At 40.0% G+C, this 25755-nt stretch overlaps 2 protein-coding genes across 5 annotated transcripts in view; one reads left to right on the top strand and one right to left on the bottom strand.

The window, feature by feature from the left end:
• PDE6H (phosphodiesterase 6H) lies at nt 1–23244 on the bottom strand. Of its 3 annotated transcripts, XM_033222779.1 has the most exons (5): nt 22938–23244; nt 17248–17423; nt 4015–4189; nt 2931–2971; nt 1–463 (listed from the first exon to the last, which is right to left on the bottom strand). In XM_033222779.1, exons 3-5 carry the CDS (start codon nt 4146–4148, stop codon nt 387–389), a joined length of 252 nt encoding a protein of 83 aa, XP_033078670.1. In that variant the 5' UTR covers nt 4149–4189; nt 17248–17423; nt 22938–23244; the 3' UTR covers nt 1–386. The 3 variants fall into 3 exon arrangements, with proteins under 3 accessions (XP_033078670.1, XP_033078668.1, XP_033078669.1); XM_033222777.1 differs by lacking the exon at nt 17248–17423 and having other exon boundaries at nt 22938–23242; XM_033222778.1 differs by lacking the exons at nt 17248–17423; nt 22938–23244 and adding an exon at nt 9398–12198.
• Nucleotides 20748–25755, top strand: part of ARHGDIB (Rho GDP dissociation inhibitor beta) — a 21025-nt gene continuing 16017 nt past the window's right edge. The window contains exon 1 of one of the 2 annotated variants that reach the window (XM_033222775.1): nt 20748–20977. The gene's annotated coding sequence lies outside the window, so the exon portion shown is untranslated. Of the gene's footprint in view, nt 20978–21238; nt 21361–25755 lie in introns of those variants that run through there. The other variant, XM_033222776.1, reaches the window with a different exon arrangement.

Here is a 25755-nt window from a genome sequence, read left to right on the forward strand (position 1 = left end):
TTCAAGGTAAATATCTCCTTTATTAAATAAGAGGAGGTGGGGAGTGACATAAATGTTATCTTAAAAATCTCCTATTAATCATAGTGAATGCCTAGCAAAAATAGATTTAAAGGGCTTACACATAAACAAAATGTAGAGAAATAATGATGACTTCTAACTAGCTGGTAGGAAAAGGTTAAGTTTGAAATGCATCCACTATTTTGAGCTGTACTGCAAGAGAGATTCTGACAGCAAGAGAACTCTTAGTAGTAACTGATAGGAAATGACCTCGTAAGTCAACAAAACCACTTCCAATCAGCTGAATTTCAAGACTCCGGCAGATCAACAGGGCAAAAGTAACCAAAATTACAGCGGATGTCGTTGAGAGTCGCAGAACCTCTGGCACCTCAGATAATCCCAAACTGAGCGAGCTCATGCAATTCCAGGTGGCTGAATGCCTCCCATGGACAAATCACTGTGATATCTGCAAGAGATGGAAGAGTATGTAAGCCAACCTCACCCCAAAAAGTCTCTTCACAGAAAGATGCCCTTCAGGCAGACACTTCACTCCTCTCTCCTGCTCATTATCCCCTGACTGAGAAGTTACCTAGAGTGGTCCTGCGGCCCAGGAAGGATCAGAACAATTGCTTAATTGTTGCACCAGGCGTCCCTGTTGGTTTCATTCTGCTTCCTCTTTGGCGGGGAGCAACCCACAGCTTTTGACTGAGGGGTTCCCTGGGGGGGTACAGCCCACTGATCACACCAAGTCTCCCCAAACCACAACCACTAAGGAGGAAGCAAAAGTGGAATTCTAGTCAGGCCAAGGGTTAAGATGAAAAAGAGGAACACTTTGAATCTTCATGGTCTAGGTATCCATAGTCTTCCCTACCAATCTAGATCAGTTTCTTCTCTAATTATTCTTCTATTCCTTTACATTTTGAATTGCCTATATCCAATCACATATTGAAAAATGATCACAAGGCATCTTTTAATCCAGCTTCTTGTTTTAGAAAGTAAGATATTATTATCCTTCAGTTACAAAGAAGCTTCTGACACCCAGAGAGATGAAATAATTAGCAAAAACCACATAGTTGTAGAGCTGAGACCAGAACCAGGTCAAAGACCTCAGACCTTCACTCAGTATAAACCTCATTACATTATTCCAAATATACTGTTAGAGTCAAGCATATCTTCCAGATCCCAAAGCAAATTTGCTGGTCTTGCATGCACCTTGCCAAAATACAGAAGCAATTGATCTAGGAGAATAGCAAAATTGCTTTATAATGTGGCTGGAAAATTTATTCGCGATCCCAGGATTGGTATTTGGCTGCAGGAAGATACACTGAGGATTGCCTGGGAAGGACACTGATTACTACAAATGCTACCATTTATCAAAGGTGTTTTGGATGAGTTGAAAATATGTCCAGACAAAAGCCTGCACATAAATATTTAGGGCCATTTTATCCGTTGTTGGCAAAACTTGGAAGCAGCCAAGGTATCTTTCAATAGGATAAAAAACTGTGTTTATCTCTACAATGGAGTATTATTCCATGATTTAAAAAACTGAGCTATCAAGCCATATAAAAACATGGAGAAACCTTAAATGAATATTGTTAAATGAAAGAGGCTAGTCCAGAAAAGCTATATACTGTATGATTCGAACTATATCACATTCTGGAAAAGGCAAAACTATACAGACAGTAAGAAGATTAGTGGATGTCGGGGGTTTAGAGAGAGAGAAGGGTGACCAGGTGAAGCATAGGGCAGTAAAACTATTCTGTATAATACTGTATGTACTACAGAATGTACTATAATGGCGGGTACATGGTCTTTATCAAAACCCTTAGAACTTTATAACACAAAGGGTAAAAACCCTAATACAAGCTATGGATTTTAATTAACATACGGCATCAATATTGGCTCATCAAATATAATCACACTAATACGAAATGTTAATAATAAAAGAAACTGTGTAAAAGGGGAGAGAGGTGGTAGACAGGACATATAGGATCTGTACTTTCTGATGAATTTTTCTGTAAATCTTAAACTCCTCTAAGAAATAAAGTCTATTAATTTAAAAAAAATATGGCGGGGCGCGGTGGCTCAAGCCTGTAATCCCAGCACTTTGGGAGGCCGAGACGGGTGGATCACGAGGTCAGGAGATCGAGACCATCCTGGCTAACACGGTGAAACCCCGTCTCTACTAAAAAATACAAAAAACTAGCCGGGCGAGGTGGCGGGCGCCTGTAGTCCCAGCTACTGGGGAGGCTGAGGCAGGAGAATGGCGTGAATCCAGGAGGCGGAGCTTGCAGTGAGCCGAGATCCGGCCACTGCACTCCAGCCCGGGCAACAGAGCGAGACTCCGTCTCAAAAAAAAAAAAAAAAAAATGCAGTGATTGCATTCATCGTATGATACATAAAAATCTAGTAGCCAATTTTTAAAAATATATTCCAGGCATTCAGTATTTAAGATCCTCCTCTGGGTGCTAGAGGATGTGTAAAAAGGAAATTGGTAAGGAAGTGGTTTGCCTGGTAGAGTGGAGAGATCTCCAGACCTCACCCTTATTTCCAATAGTTCACTTGGTAGCCTCAGACAAAAGACTGCCAATTCCTCTATGTCTCAGATTTCTCTCCTGAAAAATGAAGTTTGATTAGATGAATTATGAGAATCTTTGTACCATAAACGCCTATAAGTTATCATTGTATGCCCTCAAAGGTTGTTTGACAAAACAAGAAGGTTTATGAAATTTTGGGCCTATCCTGATTTCTTTTAGGGCTTTTGTATCTGGGCACACATGTACTTATTTCAGAGGGTAAATTAAATCCCCACACTTCTATGTCTTCACAGATCTTCTGCCTTGGGTATTTCTCACAATTTTCAACTGCCTGAAGCATATAAAAAGGCAGAACTCCAAGTGCAAATTTCTCACTTAAATCAGTGGATGGCTTACCTGTTCCTAGCCCCTCCATTCCTGGAATGTCATCTCCAAATCTATGGAAAAGAATACAGGGGAAATTAGCTGAGATTAGAGCAAAAGAATTTTGGAGTCACTCACATGGTGAGTTTTTGATTCAAAGGGGAAGAAGGAGAGGTTTAAATGTTTTTATTTGAGAGACTCCTTTTGTTTGCACTGAACTGGAACAAAGAAAATGTCACTTAGGCAGGTTTTGGTATATCCCAGTGGAGAGATATTTCTCTCCTGTAGGAACTTAACCTAAAACAATTAAGAGTCAGAAAGAACTATCAGTGGGACAACTTAGTCAAATTTCACTTTTTATAATAAAAATTGAAATGAGAAAGCAATACAAGAGGCATTAAAAATGACGAATTCATCCATTTGTTTACTTATTCAAAATCATTAACTAAGCATCTATTATATACCAGGCATTTTGTTAGGCACAGAGAGTTAAGACAGTTAAGAAAAAAACAGACAAATTTTCTGAGTGGTCTTAGTCTTGGAGAATAGATACGAATAAATAAATATAAGATAAGATAATGTAAGCTATGACAGCTGAATGTACAAAATGCAAACATGAAAGTAATGATAGTTTGTTAAAGAGAGTCAGTGGTAGCTTCAAAAAGAAATTAGCATATGAGCTGTGTGTTGAAAAATCAATAGGATTTAGCCAAGAAGAGGAAGAGGAAAATAAAGAACTGAGGATATAAAATTGGAAGACATAAATATAAGCTATATTTTCTGGAAATGGTCAGTGGTTCAGTGTTACAGATTAAAGCAGAGGTTATGTCAGTAAAGAGGAGTGGTCATAAAAAGCCTAGAAGGCAAAGTCAAAGTTTATTGTAAAAAGCCTCCATTTGCCATGTTAAATTTGGCCACAGACCTGGAAGTTGAGAAGGAAAGAATTCCAGGGATAAAGACACAATTCATCAAAGATGGAGTTAGAGAGGAAAAGAGAGGATGGGATGGACATTTTTGTAAGTCTGTTTAATATTGTGAGCACTAATTTCTCAAAACAAAAGCCGTCATGTGGGAAGAAGAAAGTAATAGAAAGTTTTTCTTTTCATTGTGGTCTTACCCTTTCACACCTTTCTTTGGAGGTTTACTCTTGAATTGGCGAGTCTGCCTCTGCTTGAACTTGGGAGGCCCTTTGCGTGGGGTGGTAGGACCCTGGTTTGAAGCGGGAGCAGCCAGAGCAGCGTTGTCACTCATTTTAAGAGTCCCCAGGCGGCTAGTGTTTCCCTTTCAGCCTCCTTAGACAGTGAAAGATAAAAAAAGAAGATCTTGCAAGTCATGGGGACCATTGGTTATTAGATCTTTACTTTACCCTGGAGAAGAAAAGTACTTTAATAAGAAAGCTCAGTATTTTGTGTTGATACAAAAGGGGAGAAGTTATCATCTTTAAAAGGGATCTTTAAGAAAACAGAGCATAAATCAATGCAGGCACTTAATGTGAAGGAATGTAAACTTACACTCTGCTATATTACTTACACAATCTATCAGTTGCATAAAGAGACAATTGATACATTTTAAAACTCAAAAATCTAGGTGGCTATGCTGTTCCCATAGATCTGCCACTGAAAAAAATTTTTAAATAAATAAATTAAATTAAAGCTTCACATTAGGTATAAAAAAATTTTTAAATAAATAAATGAAATAGTTTTGCCACAAGTATTCTATGTGAATGTATTATGATGATGCTGTACTTCTCTATGACTACCAGTTCTACCCGTTATAAAGAGAGGAAAATGGACTCAGTGACATCTATAGTCTTTTATAGCACCTGCAATTTCTTTTTTTTTTTTTTTTTTTTTTTTTTTGAGATGGAGTCTCGCTCTGTCGCCCAGGCTGGAGTGCGGTGGTGCGATCTCGGCTCACTGCAAGCTCCGCCTCCCAGGTTCTCGCCATTCTCCTGCCTCAGCCTCCAGAGTAGCTGGGACTACAGACGCCCGCCACCACACCCGGCTAATTTTTTGTATTTTTAGTAGAGACGGGGTTTCACTGTGTTAGCCAGGATGGTCTCGATCTCCTGACCTGGTGATCCGCCCGCCTTGACCTCCCAAAGTGCTGGGATTACAGGCTTGAGCCACCGCGCCTGGCCAGCACCTGCAATTTCTTGAAGCTTTACATTTCCATCCAGCTGTAAAATAACCTGACTCTAAATGTTTATTGAGCATTTTTTATGGCCTCTTTTTTTTTATAGTCCTTCAAGTCCTTATAGTCTAAGATAAGATTATTTTGTTTAATCCTCACATGAACCAGAAACTTTTCTCTAGTTCTGGGAGATGACAATGTAGTTGTCTGGACAGGAGGACCTCTGGAGCAGGGATACCAACACTCATGAATATATTCAATACATCTTAAAACACACACACATAGAGAAGTTAATGAAGGATGATTAAGTAATGTATTTGTGCTTCAACTCTACATCCAGACATAAGGTTCTTCAGCCCCCATTGTTCACGAATCTTTGATGCTTTCTTCTATCCACACCATGGACCTATCCAATATTGTGTTCTCAGACTTTAAGTTGGCTACAGAAATGCGCATTTGTATTTTCTTCAAATACAAATCAAAGAAAATTATTGAAAAAGATAAATTTAAACAATTAATGTGTCATTTTGGATGACATTATTTTCTTTCTTCTTTTCTTTCATAAGAGTTGACAAAACTTGCCCTTGGAAGGAAGATCCTGAAAAGCCCCAAAGAACTCCAAATTGCTTTCACCTCTTATCCTGAGCCCATCCCTTCCATAAAATCTGGTGTGTGTGGGCTTTGTCTCCATAAGATTTGTTATTTCACCCATTACAGATTTATGCTAATTTTTTTGTTTGTTTTTTAAGAGAGACAAGTTCTTGCTCCATCAGCCAGGTTGTAGTGCAGTGGTGCAATTGCAATCATAGCTCACTATAGCCTCAAACTCCTGGGCTCAACTGATCCTCCCGCCTCAGCCTCCCAAAGTGCTAGGTTTACAGGCATGACTCATCACACCAGCCTATGTTAATATTGTTAACTGCAGACCTCCCTGACAGTCTTTGGCTCATGCTAACAATGACTGTCTTTACTGGCCACACTGCATATCCCTCAAACCTCATATTCTATAACTTCCAGTTCATACTATTTTCTTATTTCTTTCAAAATTGGGTTACAATTATTATCCTCAGCTTCAAGATTTTTCTCTTATTTAAATTCTGATTATTAGTAAATTATTATCCTTGCCAGTAGCAGGGATGGTGAGATTGGCCAGGACCCTGGACCACCTGCTCATGCTGTGATTCCTTCCGCTGTCCCCTACTGGACTAGCTTCATGAGGCTGCCCTTCCAGTCTCAGAACCTACAACAGTGCATGGTGTATAGTAATTATGCCATATATATTATATTTGTCAAATGAGTTAATAAATTAATCTAGAAATTGAACAGGCCAGGCGCAGTGGTTCACGCTTGGAATCCCAGCACTTTGGGAGGCCGAGGTGGGCAGATCACGAGGTCAGGAGATCGAGACCATCCTGGCTAACATGGTGAAAACCCGTCTCTACTAAAAATACAAAAAATTAGCCGGGCATGGTAGCGGGCACCTGTAGTCCCAGCTACTTGGGAGGCTGAGGCAGAATGGCGTGAACCCAGGAGTCAGAGCTTGCAGTGAGCCGAGATCGCACCACTGCACTCTAGCCTGGGCAACGGGGTGAGACTCCATCTCAAGAAAAGAAAAAAAAGAATAAAAAGAAAAAGAAAGAAACTGAACAAATACTGTAAACCTTAGGTCATGAGGTCCTGACCCTTTGACTTCTCCATCGGAGCACAAAGAACTCATTAGCTTTCAGGCTTTAGGAAATGCACTGCCAGTTCCTCTGCTCACTAAATTCAGTTCCCATTCTGTGGGCCCTCTCTACCCCGGTTGACAGGCAAACTTTGTGCTTGTCCCAAGTGTGGTTGGGACCCTGGGAATCGCTGGTGAGCAGCCAAGATCAGCGCTGTGCTCAGAGTGGACCACCAGTAACTGACACATCCCAGCTCTGCCAGAGTCACAGAGGTCAGCTCTCAGATCAAGGTGTTTGAACTGCCCAGGATTTTCAAGGTAGAAGAAATCAAAAGTTTGTTTTCTCTCATCTGAAGAACCTATTAGGGTCAGAATTGCCAGATTCAGCAAAAAAATAAAAAAAATACAAGGCATCCAGCTCAATTTGAATTTCAAAGAAATAATATTTTTTAGTAAAGTATATCTCAGCTGTTTCATGGTACATATTTATACTTTAGAAAGTCATTTTTCTCTGGCACTCACATTTAACTGGCATCCTCCATTTTATCTGGAAGCCCTAATAAGATCCAATTATTTTGGATCCAGAGTTCTGTAATGTAAGGGCCTAAAGTGACCCTCATTGGTCACATTGCCCTTTGATGGTAACATGGTAGAGCGTACACTCTTTAGAATCAAATTGATATAGTTTTAAGTTTCTACTCCACAGAACTGGCTATGTGACTTAGGAGAAATTTCATAATCCTCTTGGGTCTTACTCCATCTATAAAATGAATCAAATCATACCTTCCTTTTAGGGTTATGGGGAAATTTTAGAAAGACAATATAAGTAGAGTAGTACAAAGTGTTAAAAAAAGAGCAAACATACGCTAGACCTTGTGAGAGAAAAGAAAGCCATGCAAACAAATCTGTGGGTACGATACTTGCTCACCGGGACTCTGCACTTCCTTCCTCTGGGCCAACCGCTGAAGAGCCCTTGCCATACACCAGAGGGGCAATTGTCTTCCGCCCTTGCTGGGTAATCCTCTGCTTCCTTCAAACACCTCAACTGTTAACTTATTTCTGGTCTTAAAATTCTGTCTTAAGAAGCTTTCCTTGAATTCCTTGGACACCCCTAACAGCAACCCCAAAGACTTTAAAAATCACATGTGACATCCATATTCCTCTGATGATGCATCCCCTTTTTTCTTGCAGGTTTCTTCTACATGTTTACGTAATTTTGAAGTGACACCTCTAGGCTTAGACGGTGTTCATGTCTGAGTTTCATGCATTATATGAAAGAAGCCTTCTCAGAAAGAGTTACGTAACAGTTGCCAGGTTAATCCCCTGATCCTAATGGTGCTCAGGATTTGCACTAGGTAACCAGAACAGTCGACTAATCCCCATGCAGTTTCTGTCATAGATTTACCCTCCAATTCTCTCTGCAAAACCTTTAGGAAGGGTAGAACACCTCTGACCTTTCCCTGCATTGGAAGCCAGTCCTGTTGCCCATAAACATCACCAAAGGCTAACCTCATCCTGACCACACTTTTCTAGAAATTCCAAGGGCATCTGGAGCTGAGTAACCCTAAATGTATTATCAGACTTGATTTTAGCTGAAAGAAGTTTCACATTTTTTCCTCCAAAAGCATCAAGCAATTTATTCTTTTGTGAGGCAGAACATTTTCCCATTTTTAAAGCAATGTTAGCCCTTCCCCTTTTGAAGATTACAAACTGTTTCTCTGCAGAAATAAGTGGATGCGGCAAAGTAATATTTCAAAGCATACTTTTGTAGGGGACTGGGGTTAGGGTCACCTTAACAAAATTAAAGATTTGTATAAAGCAAAAAATCATCTTGTGTTGCTTTATACAGCAAAGCCCAGCTGTATATAGTGACAGGGGATGCTCCTCTGAAAAGCAGTTTTAGAAGGTTCCTGAGACAGTCTCTCTGATGCTGCTGTTACCACCTTACCCTTCCAATTCTCTGTTTCTCAGCAAAGATATAGACAAATAGACAAGTCCATTGTTGGTGGACTAAGGAAGAGGCTGGAAGGAGCTAGGAAGGGAAGTACTGTTGGGGTTGAGCCAATAAATATCACCCAGGGTCTTGCTGAGGCAGAGAAAACCAATAATTTGAAAAGCAAAGCAAGACCCAAACCAAAGCCATAAAAAAAAATTACCAAAAATCCAGCCCACACCCTGCTTCAGAATGGAACAAACAAACACTTTGACCTCAAAGGGAGAAGGCTCAGCCACCTGCACTGCCCTGCGGTCATTCTCACGCTCACTCTCAGCTCCCCTTCTCCTTTTCCTCACACTCACACCAGCCTACCAGTGCCTGGGCCAAGTTTGCAAGCACATCCTTGGAGTAAAGAACTGTTTTCTCCGTGGTTATTTAGTGCCACAGATCCCTCCGTCATCACAATACTGTTTACTATGAAGCTGCAAACAGGGAGGTCACTATTGGGCTCCTTCTAAATGAATTCAGTAATCAAGTTTTGCAGTGACCTTGTAATCGTCAAGTTTCACTTATTTGCTTGTCCCATGGCATAACAAGAAGGTCTGAGTGTATCTCCTTCATGTTCTTTCCCATTTTCATCCCCAGCCACAGCCCAGGCCCACAGGTTCAACATGTTTTCTTCTCCAATTTTTCTTTTGGAGCCCGATCAACCCCCCAAAGCCCTTCAATTACTCTGCTCAAATTCACCAGAAGTTCAGAAATACTCACAGAGCTGAATGTTGTTCCTATCAGCTGCCCCGCTGCCTTCTTTGCAAAAGACAAAAGGATCTTTGCATCCTGACTTATCTCTCTGTAATACCCTCATGCTGCCTAATCTCACCGTCATAAGCTCAGAAGAGCAACCCAGGTGCAAAGAAGTTAGAAGAACACGGGGTGAGGCTGGGACAGGCTTAGGAGTTTTCTGATAATTAGAGGCCCTTTCAAAACTGACTTAGGTTCACTCTAGTCAATAAACAGGTATTGTATTCACAAAAACACAAAAAGTGTTGATATCCAAGGGTAAATTTCAGTTTGTGATTCAGTATCTTCTTTTTTTATTCTCACCTTTAGTTTTTGCTACTCCCATTTCTTCCCTTTCCCTGACAAACACACACCGATGTGCACAATCACACCCACACATATACACAGTGACATAATTCTTATGGGGCTCTAGGTAACTGGAGAGAAGAGAGGGAGCCACAGTGCCCCCTGCTATAGTGGGGACATTGAACATGCGGGCAGTGACACTGGGAAACACACGGTATCTCTCCCTAACTGGTATTGTGTGTATTTCCTCAGAGAGATGGAACCTCAGAGTCAAAACTGATATCAAATTCAGTGATATCTGACAGAGAAAGGGCCCATATGACAGCTAGGAATTGTTAACTGAGGACACTTATTTGAGAATCGATTGCCAGATCTTTCGTACCTAAATGTTTCAGGGTGTAGGGTCTGGGGAACAATCCAATTTACTGAGACTCCCTGACTCGGTCTTCCTATTATGTTGATCCACTAGTATTAATTATCAATAGATTAATACTTAAGTAGTAATTAATAATTAATTAGTATCCTTAATTGATAATTAATTAATACTAAATAGCTCTCAACCCATATGCTAGTTATCAGTAAGTTATTTTGATAAATTTGTCATAGAAAGATTAAGTGATGTATTCAAGGCTGCAAATAAAATTAATAGTGGAGCCAGGAACAGGGCCCAAGTTTGGAAACACCTTGTATATTTCATTGTCTTTATACTATACTATATCAAAGCAGACATGGACCAAGATGTCTGTTTGCTGGTTGCTTCCATGCCTTACCAGTGAATTTCAGTGTTTCTTCCCCAGTTGTTACCTGCAAGAGAATTACACTCCATAACATTATAGAGAAAGAAGGTCAATTTATCCTTTCTAGACAGGGAGAGATTCTTAACCTGCAGCCCCAAGCAGATTACATGAGAAACTAAACAGCTCGAGAGTCATTCATATGCTCTCCCATGGTCTTTACCAAGATTCCTCTGAGTTTTGAAGGCAACGAATACCTTGCAAAGCCAGGAAAGTGTTTGGTCTCTGGATGGGTCCTTCTACTTCCTCCTCTGTATCTCCATTATCATTCACATCTTCCTTTACTGTTACATACCAGGCACGTGAATGTTTAGATGCTTATCTGTCAAACTTTTACATATTCTCAATTTTCTTGATGAAAGAATACAAATTTTAAGGACAGTGGAAAGTGCCATACGCTGAGTGAATGTTCTAGAATGTTGTTACTCAAAGTGCAGCAGCAGCAACACCATCTGTGCACTTGTTAAAAATGCAGGATCTCAGCCCTGCTCCATACTTACTGAATCAGAATCCACATTTTAGCAAAGTCCAAGGTGATGTGTTTGCATATTAATGTTTGAAAAGTACTGCACTAGACCCATATGCAGGCTTGGGTTTGCCATTTATCTGTTATATGGGAAAACTGTCACCTCTCTGAGTTTCAGTTTCCTCATATGTAAAATGAATGATTTAGAGTGTCAGGGTCCTCAATCTTTTCCATCCCAGTACACTTGAGAAAGATAATCTTGCGATTCTCAATGTTGAATATGGGGGTGGTTGTACCATAAGTCTTCTTGCTCCAAAGGAAATCCAGGAGAGAGAAGAGTGAGAGGTTAGAGGTGTGGAGAAAGTCTAGGTGTATAGTTTGAAAAATTCTCCTAAAGCCACTCTAATATGGTTCTCAGGGGTTTAGAATTAGAAAATTCTTAAATTACTCTATAGTCTTAAAAATCTATGTTCCTTCTTGTTTTGGATTAAGTAAAGTAGACACACATTCTCTCATGCCGCTTGCTAAGTACAGCTAAAAATCCTGGATATAATATATGAAAGAAACACGGAATATTTCAAAATATTTGAGAGAAGAAAAAACAAATAGAGGCTTTAGATGCAAGGAACAATTTGTAAGTTTCCTGAATTTTCTTTTTGTTTTGTATATCCTGTTGTAGATGCAGGAAAAGACAGTAACCCAAAAGCACCAAGAGGGGTAAAAAAGCAAAAAACCTCCCCAAAAGCCTGTTTTTTCTAGACAAGTGACCAGAAGAGTAGCAAACTAGCAAGACAGAAAACATTTAAACAAAAACCACCCTGCTCCAGTCAAATACCATGGAAAAAAACATGACATGACTCAGCAAAAGCTGAGTGGAGAGCCAAGACTTTCATCTTGATTCAGCTACAGCGGGGTGACTCTCTCCCACCCTAGCTGAGTAGCATCAGAGAAAGCCACATTGGGATCTTGGGCTTTCACCTCCAACCAGTCATAACAAGGCCACCTTCTTCTGCCTACCAGAGTGGTACCAAAGAAGCCCAAGTGGGAAATTTCACCTCCATTCAGACATAACACAGCATGTAAAAAAGCATGAAATAAAGATCTTAGAGCTGAAAAATAGAATAACCAACATAAAAAACTCAATGGATGGGTTCAAAAACAGAATGGAGAATAAAGAGGAAAGAATCAGTGAACTCGAAGATAGAACAATAGAAATTACCCAATCTGAACAAAAGACAGAAAATAAACCCACCCTCCACAAAAAAAATGAATAGAATCTCACAGATCTGAGAGACTAAAGGACCTAATATTTATGTCATCAGCATCTCAGAAGGAAAGGAGAAAAGAGGTGAAGCTTAAAAAGTACTTGAAGAAATAATGGCTAAAAATTTTCCAAATGTAATGCAGGACATAATTGTATAACATCAAGAAGGTGGAAAACCCCAGTGGGATAAACTCAAAGAAATCTACACCAAAATACACCACGGCTAAACTGCAGAAAACTAAAGACAAAGGAAAAAATTAGAAAGCAGTGAAAGAGAAACAGCAGCTTATCTGTAAGAAAAATAACTCAACTGACAGCAGATTTCCCATTAGAAACCAGGGGGACTAGAAGGATATGGTACATTTTTCATGTCCTGAGAAAAAGAACTGTCAATCCTGACTTCTATGTCATGTGAATTTATCATTCAGAATAAGGGGAAATTAATGACATCTTCAGACAAAGGAAGACTAAGAGAATCTATAATCAGAAGACCTACTCTAAAAGGATGACTAAGGAAAATTTTTGAAACAAAAAATAAATGATAAAAGGAAGAATTTTAGACTACCTGAAAAGAAAAATGGAAGATAATCTCAACCACCTTCAGCAAGGCTTGGTGGAGAATGAAACATTGTTCAAGGTACTATGAGGTTCTAAGGGTCTGGTCATCATCTTGGATCAGGGATTCATCCACTGTTCCCTGTTTGAAGTGGCTGCTCTTCCTGTATCTACTACTCTGACTCCTACTGACTCTCAGGGGATTGGTGTAGGCTGGGCAAGCAACAACCAATACACATGCCTCTGTTGGATGGAGCAGTTTTACCAGATACCTTCATAGTTCATTGGCTAGTCTAGTGAGGGCTGATTTCTGGTCAGTTTATCTCTCATCTTATCAATCAGGTAATCAGGCTATATGACTATAAGCAAAATGACCAATCTCAAAGGAATTCCTCCAAAAGAACTTTGGTGTGTTGAACACTCTAAGCTTTCACAGAAGCAAGAAATAAAGCTAATGGGAACCTCAATATTGATACATTCAATAACATAAATAAATCACAGAAACATTTTGCTAAATGCAAAAATCCATAGTCAAAAGGCAGTATACTGTTTGACTTCATTTGTTACATTCTGGCAAGCCTAAACTATAGGGTTGGAGAATAGATCACTGGTTGCTAGGGACTGTGATTGAGTGGAGAAGTTGACTCCAAAGAGAAAATTCGAGAAATTTTATGAGCAGTGATGGAATTATTTGGAATCCTGATCATAGTGGAACTCGATGCATTTGTCAAAACCCCTATGTCCATCACAAGGAGTAAGCTCCACTGTATGCAAATTTTACAACTAAATATAATAAAATGATTTTTTAAAATCTGTATTCCATAGCTCTATAACTTTTGGTTCTTGATCCCTTCTGACAGATGGAAAAGTATTATTAATTATATATTGGAAAGTAGAGTGCAAGTGCTAAGTAATTAGAAAGTAATTAAAAATTTAGCTGTCCTTTAGCTGCTTATGCAAGTGCTAATCTCTAATCTTTCTTTAGTGCTTCTTAAAATACCAGTGAGTGGGAAGACACATTAAAGTCACATTTCCTCCACATTTGGAATCTCCTAGACTGAACTTTCCACTCTGATTAATGCATAGTGGACTCCAGAGGGGAACACACTGGACATGAAAAAGGAATGTACAAGCCTGGCCCCTCTTTCCCTAAATACCCTAGGTTTGATTCTCCAGAAAAACATTAATCTTGGAAAAGACTTATGAATTAAAAACACAGTATTCTTTTCCAGAAAACAGATAAGAGGAAACACTTCCCAATTCATTTCATGCGACCTATTTCACCCTGACACTAAAACCAGATAAAGACAATTAAAAAGGAAATTACAGGCCAGTATATCTCATAAATTTAGATGCAAAAATTCTTAACAAAATATTATCAAATTAAATACAGCAATGTATAAAAAGAATAATACACTAGGGTCAAGTGGGATTTATTCCAGCTTGCAAGGCTTATTAAATATTCAAAAATTAATCAACATAATCCATTATATTAAGCTAAAGAAGACAATCATATGATCACACCAATTGATGAAAATATGATTAACAAAATCCAAAACCTATTCATAATAAAAAAGATAAACTCAGCAAACTAGGAATAGAACTAGGAATTCTATGAGAATAGGATTCTCATTAAAAAACTATGAAAACCTACAGATCAATGAAACAGAGTAGAAAACCCAGATATAAACCTACACAAATATGCCCAATTAATTTCTGACAAAATAGACAAAAGCAATTCAATGGGAGAGGGATGGTCTGTTCAACAAATGGTGCTGGAAAGCATAGACATTTTGTCTAAGGATATCCATGAATCAAGAGGAGAAGGAGGAGAAGGAAGAGGAGGAGAGGAAGAATCTTAAACCTCACATATTATGCACCCCAAAAACTTCACACCTAGTACAGAAATTAACTCAAATGAATCACAGACTAAAATATAAAATGTAAAACTATGAAATTTTAATTTAAAAATATGAGACAAAATCTCCAGGCCCTTGGACTAAGTGAAAAGTTCTTACATTTGCCAGTGAAAACACAATCCATAACAGTAAAAACTGATAAATTTGACCTGATTAAAATTAAAAATATTTGCTCTGTGAGAAACTCTGATGAGGGAATTGAAAGACAAATTACAAATTAGAAGACAGTGTTTGAAAATCCTATACCCAACAAGGGATTTGTACCTCAAAAATGTAAAGAACTCTCAAAACTCGAGATTAAAAAGGCAACCAATTCAATTAGAAAATGAACAAGAAACATGTGTAAGCATCTCACTGAAGAGGATATGTAGATTACAAGCACACAAAAAGATATTCACCATAATCATCCATTAGGGAAGTGTAAATTAAAACCACAATGAGAAATCACCACACACCTATGATAATGACTAAAAAAAAATACTGTAACACTAAATGATTGCACATATATAGGAGAAGATGGATCACTTGTGCATTGTGAGTGGGAGTGTAAAATGCGACAGCCACTATGGAAAACCATTTGGCCAGTTTTCGTAAAAAGAAACATGGATTTACCATGCAACCTAGCAATTGCACTTTTGGGCGTTCATCCAGGGAAGTGAAAACTTGTGTTCTCAAGTGTTTATAGCAGCTTTGTTCATACTAGCCCCAAACTGGAAACTATCCAAATTTCCTATAATGAGTGAATAGTTATACAAACTGTGGTACATTTATACCATGAAAACACTGCGCAGCCATACAAAGAGATGAACTTATTGACACCTACAGCAACTGGTATGAACCTCAAGGAAATTATGCTAAAGGAAAAAAGCCAATTACAAATATATGTGTGATTCTGTTTACATAATATTCTTTTTAAAAATTTTTATTTTAAGTTCAGGGTACGTGTGCAGGTTTGTTACATAGGTAGACGGGGGTTTGTTGTACACATTATTTCGTCACCCAGGTATAAAGCCTAATATCCATGAGCAATTTTTCCCGATTTTCTCCCTCTTCCCACCCTCCACTCTCCAATAGGCCTCAGTGCGTGTTGTTTCCCCCTGTGTTCTCATCATTTAGCTCCCACTTATAAGTGAGAATATACAGTATTTGGTTTTCTGTTCCTGCATTAGTTTGCTAAGAGTCTCCAGTTCCATCCATGTCCCTGCAAAGGACATGATCTCCTTTTTTATGGCTTTGTAATGTTCTTTTTTATGGTTTCATAATATTCAATGGTGTATATGTACCACATTTTGGTTATCTATTCTATCCATTTATATAATATTTTTAAAATTAAAAAATTTATAGAGAGGGTGAACAATTTAGTGGTCACCAGGGGTTAGGGATGGGTGTGAGGAGGTGGGTGTGGCTACAGAAGGATGGAACAAGTAAGCCTCACGGTGATGGCCTGTGTCTTCGTCGTGGTGGTAGTTAGAAGAAGCTTCACACGCAATAAAATTGCATAGAACTACACACACACACACACACACACACACACACGATTGCATATGTAACTGGAGAAATCAGAGCAGGTTCTGTGAATTGGATCAATGTCAGTTTCTTGGGTTGATATACACATTTATGCAAGATGGTAACATTGGTGAAGACAGGGTGAACATTTCTTAACAACTTCCTGTAAATGTATAAGTATTTCGAAGTATAAAGTGAAATAAATTTGTTATTCAAAAATTCATAAGAAGGACGCATAGCAACTTCAACATATAGCAATCAGATAAATATTTGTTCAAAGCTGAAATATAGGTGACCTGACTCAGCAGGCAGAACTGTTTCCCATCTTCCTATACTCCCCTCTCAAGCCATTCCTCCTTTGCTTCCTTTGTAGGCATCTCTCACTTCATCTTTTCTAAATGCTGAGGTTTCCTAGTATCTTGGCCTTTCTCATTAATTCCATTGGTATTTATTGACAGTATACTCTGTTTTTAGTCAGTGCTCTAGTCTCTGGGATACAGCAGTGAATAAGACAAAGTCCCTGACCTTATAGAGTTCTCAGCCTTGTGGAGACATGGATGATAAACAGAAAAATAATACATGGGAAATATGTCAAGGGATGTTACATGCTAGAAATAAAAATAAAGCAGAATGATGAAATAGAGGCACTATTTTAAATATGGTGGTTTAAAAAGACCCCTCTGAGAAACTGACATATGAGCAGAGATCTGAATAAAGAAAGAAATGAATCAGGTACGATTATTTAAAGGAAAAACATTTCTGCAAAGAGAATGATCTCTAAAATGGGAACCTGTTTCTCATGAAAGGATTAGCAAGAGGGGCAAGATCTGGAATGGAGGAAACAATGGCCAAGTGTTAGCAGATGAGTCTGGAGGATTGCAAGTGGCTAGATCATGAGTATGTTAGAATTCTAGTGCTACATGACAAATTACCTCCAAATTTAGCAGCCCATACCAACAGATATTTCTTATCTCCCACAGCTTCTATGGGTCAATCAGGAGTGGCATAGCTGGGTGGTTCCTGCTTACATCTTCCATGAGGTTACAGTCATGCTGTCAGTCAGGGCTGTCGTCATCTGGAGCTGAAACCTTCATTTCCATGATGGTTCACTTAGACAGCTTTTGGTCCTTACCACATGGACCACTCCACAGGGTGCTTGAGTGTCCTTATGACATGGAACCCTGCTTCCCACAGAATGAATGATCTAAGAGAAATAAAGAGAAAAGATACAATGTCTAACAGCCTTGGAAGCAACATGCCATCATTTCTGCCATATTCTATTAGCCACACAGAGCAATCTTGATACAATGTGATCAGGGTTGAATACCAGGATCACTGGAGGCTGTCTTGGAAGATGGCTACTAAAATAAGCCAACTTGCAGCTATGGGTGAAATAGAATTCTATTTTATTTTAAGTGGATGAAAGATCCGTGACAACCAAGGAATGATGTGATCATGAACATGCTTTTTACTCTGTTATGACAACAAAGGGTAAATGAGACTATTATGGAAATAGAAAACATATAAACAGAATGCTATAAAAGTTCAGCAGAGGCACAATGATGGTAGGTAGGGTGCTAACCAAGGAGGAGGTAGGAACTTGTCAGCAAGTTATTCACTAAAAGTGAATCTAACAGGATTTCCTCATGCTTGGCCAACTTCTCTTTCTACACTCCTTCTGGGTGATCCCATCACTTACATGGTTTAAACCAGTGTTTCTAAAACCTCACAGTTTACCTGCAGAGCTTTTTAAAACATAGATTTCCAGGTTCAACCCCGGGGAGAGATTCTGATGTAGGAGGTTTGGTCTGAGACTTTGCATTTCTAAGGAGTTCCTGGGTGATGGTGGTCTGCTGGTACACAGGCCACACTTTGGGTGGCCTGGTTTAAATTACTATCCATGTAATGGATCATATGGATTACTATCCATGTAATGGATCATATGTAAATTCAGGCTTATATATTTCACTATCTTTCAGAAATCATCTCTAACAAATGACACCATTTTTTTTCAAACTCAGGACGAGACACGTCCAAACATATGTCCTTATTTCTCCTAATACATCTATTTCTTCTTTTGTATTATCTATCTTACTTGGTGGTAACCCCAAGGACCCAGTCATTCTAGCAAAAAAAATCCAGAAGTCCTTCTTGATTCCACATTCCTCCTCATTCACATCCTTCACATCCCACCCATTACCAGGGCATGCCAATTTCACCTAAGTATTTCTCAAATCTGACCATTTCTGTCTATCTCATTGTGAATGTTCTACTTCAAGACTAAACAGTCTCCTAATAGATTTTATTCACATCAAATCCAACCACATCAGTTTGCCAGAATAAACTAGTGAAATGCAAAACTGATCATATCCATCCTTTACTTTCAACGGTTCTCCATCACTGATACGATCTAGGCCGTGGTCCTTCTTAACATGGTGTAATAGGTCCGTGGTGATCTGAACCCCGTGCCTGCCCTGCTCCAGGTACATTTCCCATTCACATGTAACTTCCACTTTACATTCCAACAATCTTGAGCTGCTTCCTTATAATACCCTGCGTATCCCACATCATTTTGGGAAGCCATGGCCATGTTGCTGCTCATGTTTCTCCTCTACCTCAAGTGCCTTCTCTTCCACTCCCAACCCTTTGCACACCAACTACTCAACACGTACTCTCCCTCTTAACTGAGCACAGTGGTCACTTCCTCCAAGAAGCCTCCCTTGGTGTCCTTACATATACTCTCAAAATACACCATGTGTTTTTTCTTTTCCTATGCTCACACACACACACAAAAATTTGTTTACTTCTGCCTTCCCCATTACATCTTTCAGCTACTTGAGGTCTACGACTGTGTCTTGTTTATTTCTGTACCTTTCCATGGGTCCTTGCCTATGACCAGGAATTATTAAGTATTTTTTGATAATTAGACTCCTTTTAGAACTTCCTAAAATTATGAATGCTCTCTCATCCTCCAATACATACATTGATCTATAATACAATCTGTAAAATATGTATTGATTTGACAGATTTTTCTGGGAAGGGGTGCTTCCATACCCTCCGATATACACTGGGTTTGTGGTAGGGGGTGGGGGGGAAAGCCAGGTTTGCCTACTGAGGTGTTCCCTAATAGCACGAAAAATGAGTGGTGGGATATAGACCATGAATTCACCATTTTTGACTTTTAAATATTTCTTGTTACAATTAATGCATTCTGCCTACGTTATTGTAACTGTCTCCTCGGTAGAACATAAGTTCCACAGGGCAGCAGAGATGTTGCCTGCGGTCTATTGCTGCACAAGGGAACTAGAATAGTACCTGGAAGAAAAGAAGTGCTCAGTAAATATTATGGAATGAATAAATGTGTCCCCTCTTGAGGGTGCAGAGCTATAAAATGTACCGCCTTCTGTGTAAGTTAGGGTTTGCTGCTTTGTTTTTACAATAAAGTTATATACATTGTTTCAAGGGCTATATTCTGTCTATATTATTTTAAAATTTATAGAATGAAGCGGTATTAGGTTTTTAGTATTTTTGCTCATTTTAATTATATACTATTTTTCTTTTCATATTTTTCTAAGCTAATCTCTTTTCTCGCATGAAATGACTACCACCCCACCCCTTGATTATTTTGATTTCATTGACTCTAAGGAGAAGGCAAACCCTGTGGTATCAGTTTACAAAGGGAAATGAAGAAGATGCAGTACATTTAGGTGAAAACAAAATAAATGTCAGTTTCTCCAAATTCGTGTGCTTAGTCAGTTCTAAATATATTGATGTAGTGTAAATACTGAATATTGAAATTTTAACCTAAATAAGCATGTATTATTGTTAACAACTACTGGAATAGACAGCATAAATGTGACTTGGCTGCTTAAAAACTGTTCCTCAGATGATTTAAACATGGCCTCCGAGACTTGTTCCCATTTAAATTACTTCATAAACCATTTCCTCAAATATGGTACAAAGTCTATTTTAGCGCTTGTTAAATTGTCACAAATTCTGAGTTAGAAAGAAGACTATGAATTAATGAAGTTTTACTTCCTTTTGCAATTTCTTTCCTAGGTTTCATCAAAGACAGTACTTTCGCTTGCTTGTTCGTTTCATTTGAAGAAAAATCAGCAAAAACTATTACAAACAATATTTGATTGTTTATAGTGCAACACAAAACTACATCTTGAAATTATAACCAACAAAACTCCCAAAATCTGTTTAAGGACACATTTTTAAATTTAGGACCAAGTATATGCCGTTAACAATCATAATTTCTTAACACTCTACATTCACTGCCAGCAAACTTTCAACATATTGGTTGATAATGAAGCTGGCGGGTACCCAGTGGGAACAGAAGTGAGAGGTACAAAGTAGAGCCCATGTGAATTTCTTGCTACTGGTTTCAGGCTCCTTGCCTCCGTAGGCTTATGCACTGAAATGACCTGATTATAAGACATACCCTCACAATTATTCATAATACCCATAGCTATAGGCTCCACAATCTTGCGTGTACATTCATGCATCTCCACGTCACACGGGCTGTCATGCTCGCACATGTGCCATTAATTGACAAGAATGCTGCTCAAGTTGGCTGATCAAGAGATAGGCAGTGCAAAGGAACAGGATTTGAGACAGCCCAGGGTTTCCTCTTCAAGTAGGTCTAAAGCATTTTTTTTTTCTCATTAACTTCCTTCCTGTTCTAACTGCCAGTACTCAGAAGTCAGAGTTGAGAGACACAGGCACCCCGAACAGAGACGTGAAGCACTGAATGTAAGTTCAAATATCTCGGGCTGGGGAGGCTTCAGGTGGGCGCAGAGCAAAGTCAGAAACCTCTAGACGGGGCTACAGCCCTGGACAGTTTATTATTTTTTTAGAGGGGCAGTTCTGCTTTAAAACAAACTTTATGATAAGAAATTGCTAAGGAGGCTGCAGAGAAGGGGAAGTTAGAGCAGGGAAGGGTAGCAGTGACTCAGGGGAGGAGGCTCAAAGAGGGAGGGTATAGGGTGCGCTGCAGCCCAGGAGGTGCAATCCTGACTATTCTGGAGAAGGGCTCTGAGAACACCACCGGGAGTGCCTGGAGGGGTTTCCTGCAAAGTAGGAGCAGGCACCTGGCCAGGCTCGGAAGAAAAAGACTGTAGATCCAAACTGATACGGTCTGTGCTGGTGGATGGTGGGTTGTGCTGGGGTGGAGATATGTGGTTTCCTGTTTTTAAGCAGGCAATGTAAAAAGACTGGTTGAAAGAGAAAAAAAAAAGTTCAAAGCTGTCAAATATTTTTTTTTTTTTTTTTTTTGAGGCGGAGTCTCGCTCTGTCGCCCGGACTGGAGTGCAGTGGCCGGATCTCAGCTCACTGCAAGCTCCGCCTCCCGGGTTTACGCCATTCTCCTGCCTCAGCCTCCCGAGTAGCTGGGACTACAGGCGCCCGCCACCTCGTCCGGCTAGTTTTTGTATTTTTAGTAGAGACGGGGTTTCACCGTGTTAGCCAGGATGGTCTCGATCTCCTGACCTTGTGATCCGCCCGCCTCGGCCTCCCAAAGTGCTGGGATTACAGGCTTGAGCCACCGCGCCCGGCCAAAGCTGTCAAATATTAAACTGTCTTCCACTAAAGAATTTTCTGGTGATATAAGAGAAACGCATAATGAAATCCTCCCTTAGAGTGCAGGGAATTTACCCCTCCAAGAGGAAGTATGGTAAAGCACATCATTATGTACTCATGAGTCATACAGTGATAGAATTTCTACCACTGACAAAAATTGTGTATTAAATTCCTGCAGTCAGATAGGCAGAAAGATTGTTGCTGTTGTTGTCAAAAATAATAATAGGGCTGAGCATGGTGGCTCACGCCTGTAATCCCAGCACTTTGGGAGGCCGAGGAGGGTGGATCACCTGAGGTCAGGAGTTCAAGACCAGCTTGACCAGCATGGTGAAACTCGGTCTCTACTAAAAATGCAAAATTAGCGGGGTGTGGTGGTGCATCCCTGTAATCCCAGTTACTTGGGAGGCTGAGGCAGGAGAATTGCTTGAACCCAGGAGGCGGAGGTTACAGTGAGCCAAGATCACGCCATTGCACTCCAGCCTGGGCAACAAGAGCGAAACTCTGGCTCAAAACATAAAAATATTAGTAATAATAATAGCCCTTTACATATGAGATAACTAAAAGCAAACATGGCAAACACCAAATCACATATTAAGAGACAGATTTTAGAAAAAGTCAAGGAGGCCCAGCTAGGACAGCTGATCAGTGGGCCTTCAAAATGTCAAGGTTTGAATTTCAGCCACCATTAGGAGAAGTTCTTTAGGTATGACCTGAAATACTTTCTTCCCTTTTAGAGGACTTCCCAGCCAGCATGTTTCATAAACATAATCTATAATTAAACTCTAGACCTATGGTAACTTGGGGTGTGGGTCTGATAAGCCCTGGGCAGTTCTTCATTCAGAGTGGGGAAAGGCAGACTGCTCTCATCCAGAGGGCTCATGGTCACCCCTTCACACAGAGACCTAGAGCCACTGGAGTCAAGGTTGGCCTGGCGATCCTCACTGCAGGGTTAATCAGGCAAGGGGGATCAAGAGGACCATGTCAGCCTGTTGGTCCGGGGAGACGGGGGGCAGCAGTTCAGTCCCTAGCAGGCATCGTGAATCTTGCCATTGGCTTTGTGTTTTTTTTTAATTTGTAAGAATATATTTCCTCCCAAAGCAGATATAGCACAAGCTTAGTAACAAAAGCATCTTACTCTTTTGTGAGATGTGTGAAATTCTAAGAGAAGAACAGTTCTTTCTCCATCCATGCTTCACAGATGCAAAACCTGAGGACTAACCATGCTGTCACTGAACAGAAACAGGCAAGCATTTTTCAGGCCTCAAATGGAATTTGGTCCTTCCTTGCTTTGGAGAGAGAGCACGAGTTTGCCGCTAGGGAAGTAGGCTCTGAGCAACATCAAGCTTCTGTTTTCGGTAGACGCTCAGCACCACAAAGTCATTCTGAGGGAAAGATGTGGGTCTGAGCTCATTTGGGAGAGCACAGTACATGACAAACATCAGCTAGCAGGAAAAGATAAGCCCTGGGGAGTCGAAATTATGCAGCTAGAAAAAGAGAACCAACATTTGTTGGGTGCCTTCTATGTGTCAGGCCTGGTGATAGAAACTTTCAAATTTTGTTCCTGAGAAGAATGCAGAAGTGTTCAATAATTTGACTAAAATTACGTATTGATACAAAAAGGATCAATAGCCACAATGCCTCTGAATTGCAATTCACAGGGCGTGGTGGTGCGTGCCTGTAGTCCTAGCTACTCAGGAGGCTCAGGGGATTCTCCCACCTCAACCTCCCGAGTAGCTGGGACTATAGGCGCGCATCACCACGCTGGCTAATTTTACCATTTTTAGTAGAGACGGGATTTCTCCATATTGCCAAGGCTGGTCTCGAATTCCTGGGCTCAAGCAATCTGCCTGCCTTGGCCTCCTAAAGTCCTGGGATTAAAGGCATGAGCCACAATGCGTGGCCTATTACTATTTTTCTTGAGACAGGTCTCACTAGTATCACCCGAGCTGAAGTGCAGGGGCATGAACACAGTTCACTGCAGCCTCAACCTCCTGAGGCTTAGGTGATCCTCCCACATTCTTAGGAAGAATCACATGGAAGAAATTTTTTCCAGTTTCACATTTTGAGAGTCCTTATTCTCGGTTTGTGTTATTGTTGCCTGGGATCCTGTATTCAAGTCTACACTGGCATACCCAGAGATGAGTCTCATGTTGCCCCTGAAACGTCAGCAACATTTAGCCGTGCAATAAGCACATCCTGAATCACTCTGTGTCGTGTTACTCTCTGGTGTCCTCAGCCAGAGAGTGCATTTTATCGCTGGTAAAAATTCACCTGGGCTTTCTTAAAGAGCCTGATAATCTTAGCACAAATGGTCATAAAAAAATTCTGTCTCACTTCTGTCTAACTTTTCGTGCTAGTTTAAAACTTTTGTGAATATATTGAGATACCAAAGGCAATGGCTTCCTTAATGCACAGTTTTCTTTGAGGACTATTTAAAATAATATTTGTGTGGCATGACTTCACACATTGGGCACTCAGCAAAGCTCACTGGATCTCTTGAGTTCTCTCTCTTTGTGCATGCGAATGTGGGTTAGAAAAACATGCTATGAATGCACAGGCAAGAAATAATAAGTTGTTTCTCTCACAAAGAGAAATGGTAAGAAATTACACTTCTAGTAATTTGAGCCGTTCTCTGGATTGATCACAATATTTACTGTCTCTTACAAAATAATCTTGTCTTTGGTTTTTCTCATCCAGTTTTGAAGTTTTCATAGTCCTTCGTGGGACTGAGGTGGTAGAAGGCAGCACGCCAAGTGGGGAGTATGGATTCCTCCATGTCACCAGGGACGGGGCTGTGGGGAGAGGTTGGAATCCCTAACCAAGAAGGCTTCTGGTGTCCTGAGAGACAAACTTGTAATCCCATAATATGCCAAATTGCCAGGCAAGCAGCATAGCACATTCAAATCCTTGACTACCTCTGAAATGTCACCAGTGTTTTAGAGATGGCCCGACTCTCCAGACCTGCGCTAGACCCACCGCCCAATTTGGGGGAAGTCAGACATATCCTAGTCAGCAGGGAAAGTGGAGATAACAGGAGTTACAGAGAATGCTGATGCTCACATAGGAACTTCTCTGATAGAAATCCCCTACTTCTGGTACTTCCACATTTCTCTCTCTCTCCCCTCTCTCTCTTTCTCCCTTCTCTCTCCTCTCTCTCTCCTCTTTCTCCTCTTTCTCTCCTGTCTCTTCCCCCACTTCCTTCTCTCTCTCTCATCTCTATCTCTTCTACCTAATACGTGAATACCCATGGCCTGTGTGTCTAGATGCATAATCCAGCACAATTTTGCAGATCCAGCTTTGGGCCATGAATTAAGTCTCCTGGGTATTTTGCTCCAGAGCCAGAGGGAATTCTCTTAATTAGCTGTGCCTGTGTTCACTGACATTTCTCATCATTCACAGAGTGACCTCTGGCTTCAATGAAGAAAGGGAGCAATAAATAAAATCTAAAATTAAATTGTTTACATGGAAGTTTTTAAAAGAAATATAATATAGTCTCATTTTAGGGTGATTCAGTTTTTAAACAATCCTTGCAATTCCCCAGAACTTCTTGTCCCTTTAATACTCCTCAAAGACAAAAATATATTTTTAAGGAGGAAGGAGTGGGGACAGAGTCAGCTCCCATCCAAGGGAAAGCATTTGGTGTGGAAGCAGTTACCTAGCTTCACTGAAGCCTTGCAACAAAACAGACCACGTCAGAGCAGGGAAGGAAGAAGAGGAAAGAAACAAATATTCATGGAACGTCTATTCTTGATCAGTATAGTCCTATAATTTTCCACATGTCTTCTCCAATCTTTCATCCCCATAAAGAAGAATATCCCCATTTTACTGGTAGTAAAATTGAGGCTCAGTGAAATTAGCAACTTGCTTGAGTCCTGTAATAATGCAGAGCCTGGTTTTGAATCCCTGGTGCATCTAACTCAATCTATGTTCTATGAGATGTGAAAGTCGCCTTT

Source organism: Trachypithecus francoisi, unplaced genomic scaffold (genome assembly GCF_009764315.1).
Source record: "Trachypithecus francoisi isolate TF-2019V2 unplaced genomic scaffold, Tfra_2.0 Lachesis_group11, whole genome shotgun sequence".
NCBI classification, from domain to species: Eukaryota; Metazoa; Chordata; class Mammalia; order Primates; family Cercopithecidae; genus Trachypithecus; species Trachypithecus francoisi.

Bases quoted from the DNA above. Each gene is read 5' to 3' on its own strand.
- PDE6H (XM_033222779.1), bottom strand. From the start codon at position 4,148: ATGAGTGACAACGCTGCTCTGGCTGCTCCCGCTTCAAACCAGGGTCCT. The intron at 2,972-4,014 runs GTAAGACCACAA...TCTTTTCCATAG, and splicing joins CCAAAGAAAGGTGTGAAAGG to ATTTGGAGATGACATTCCAG. The intron at 464-2,930 runs GTAAGCCATCCA...CATCTCTTGCAG, and splicing joins AATGGAGGGGCTAGGAACAG to ATATCACAGTGATTTGTCCA.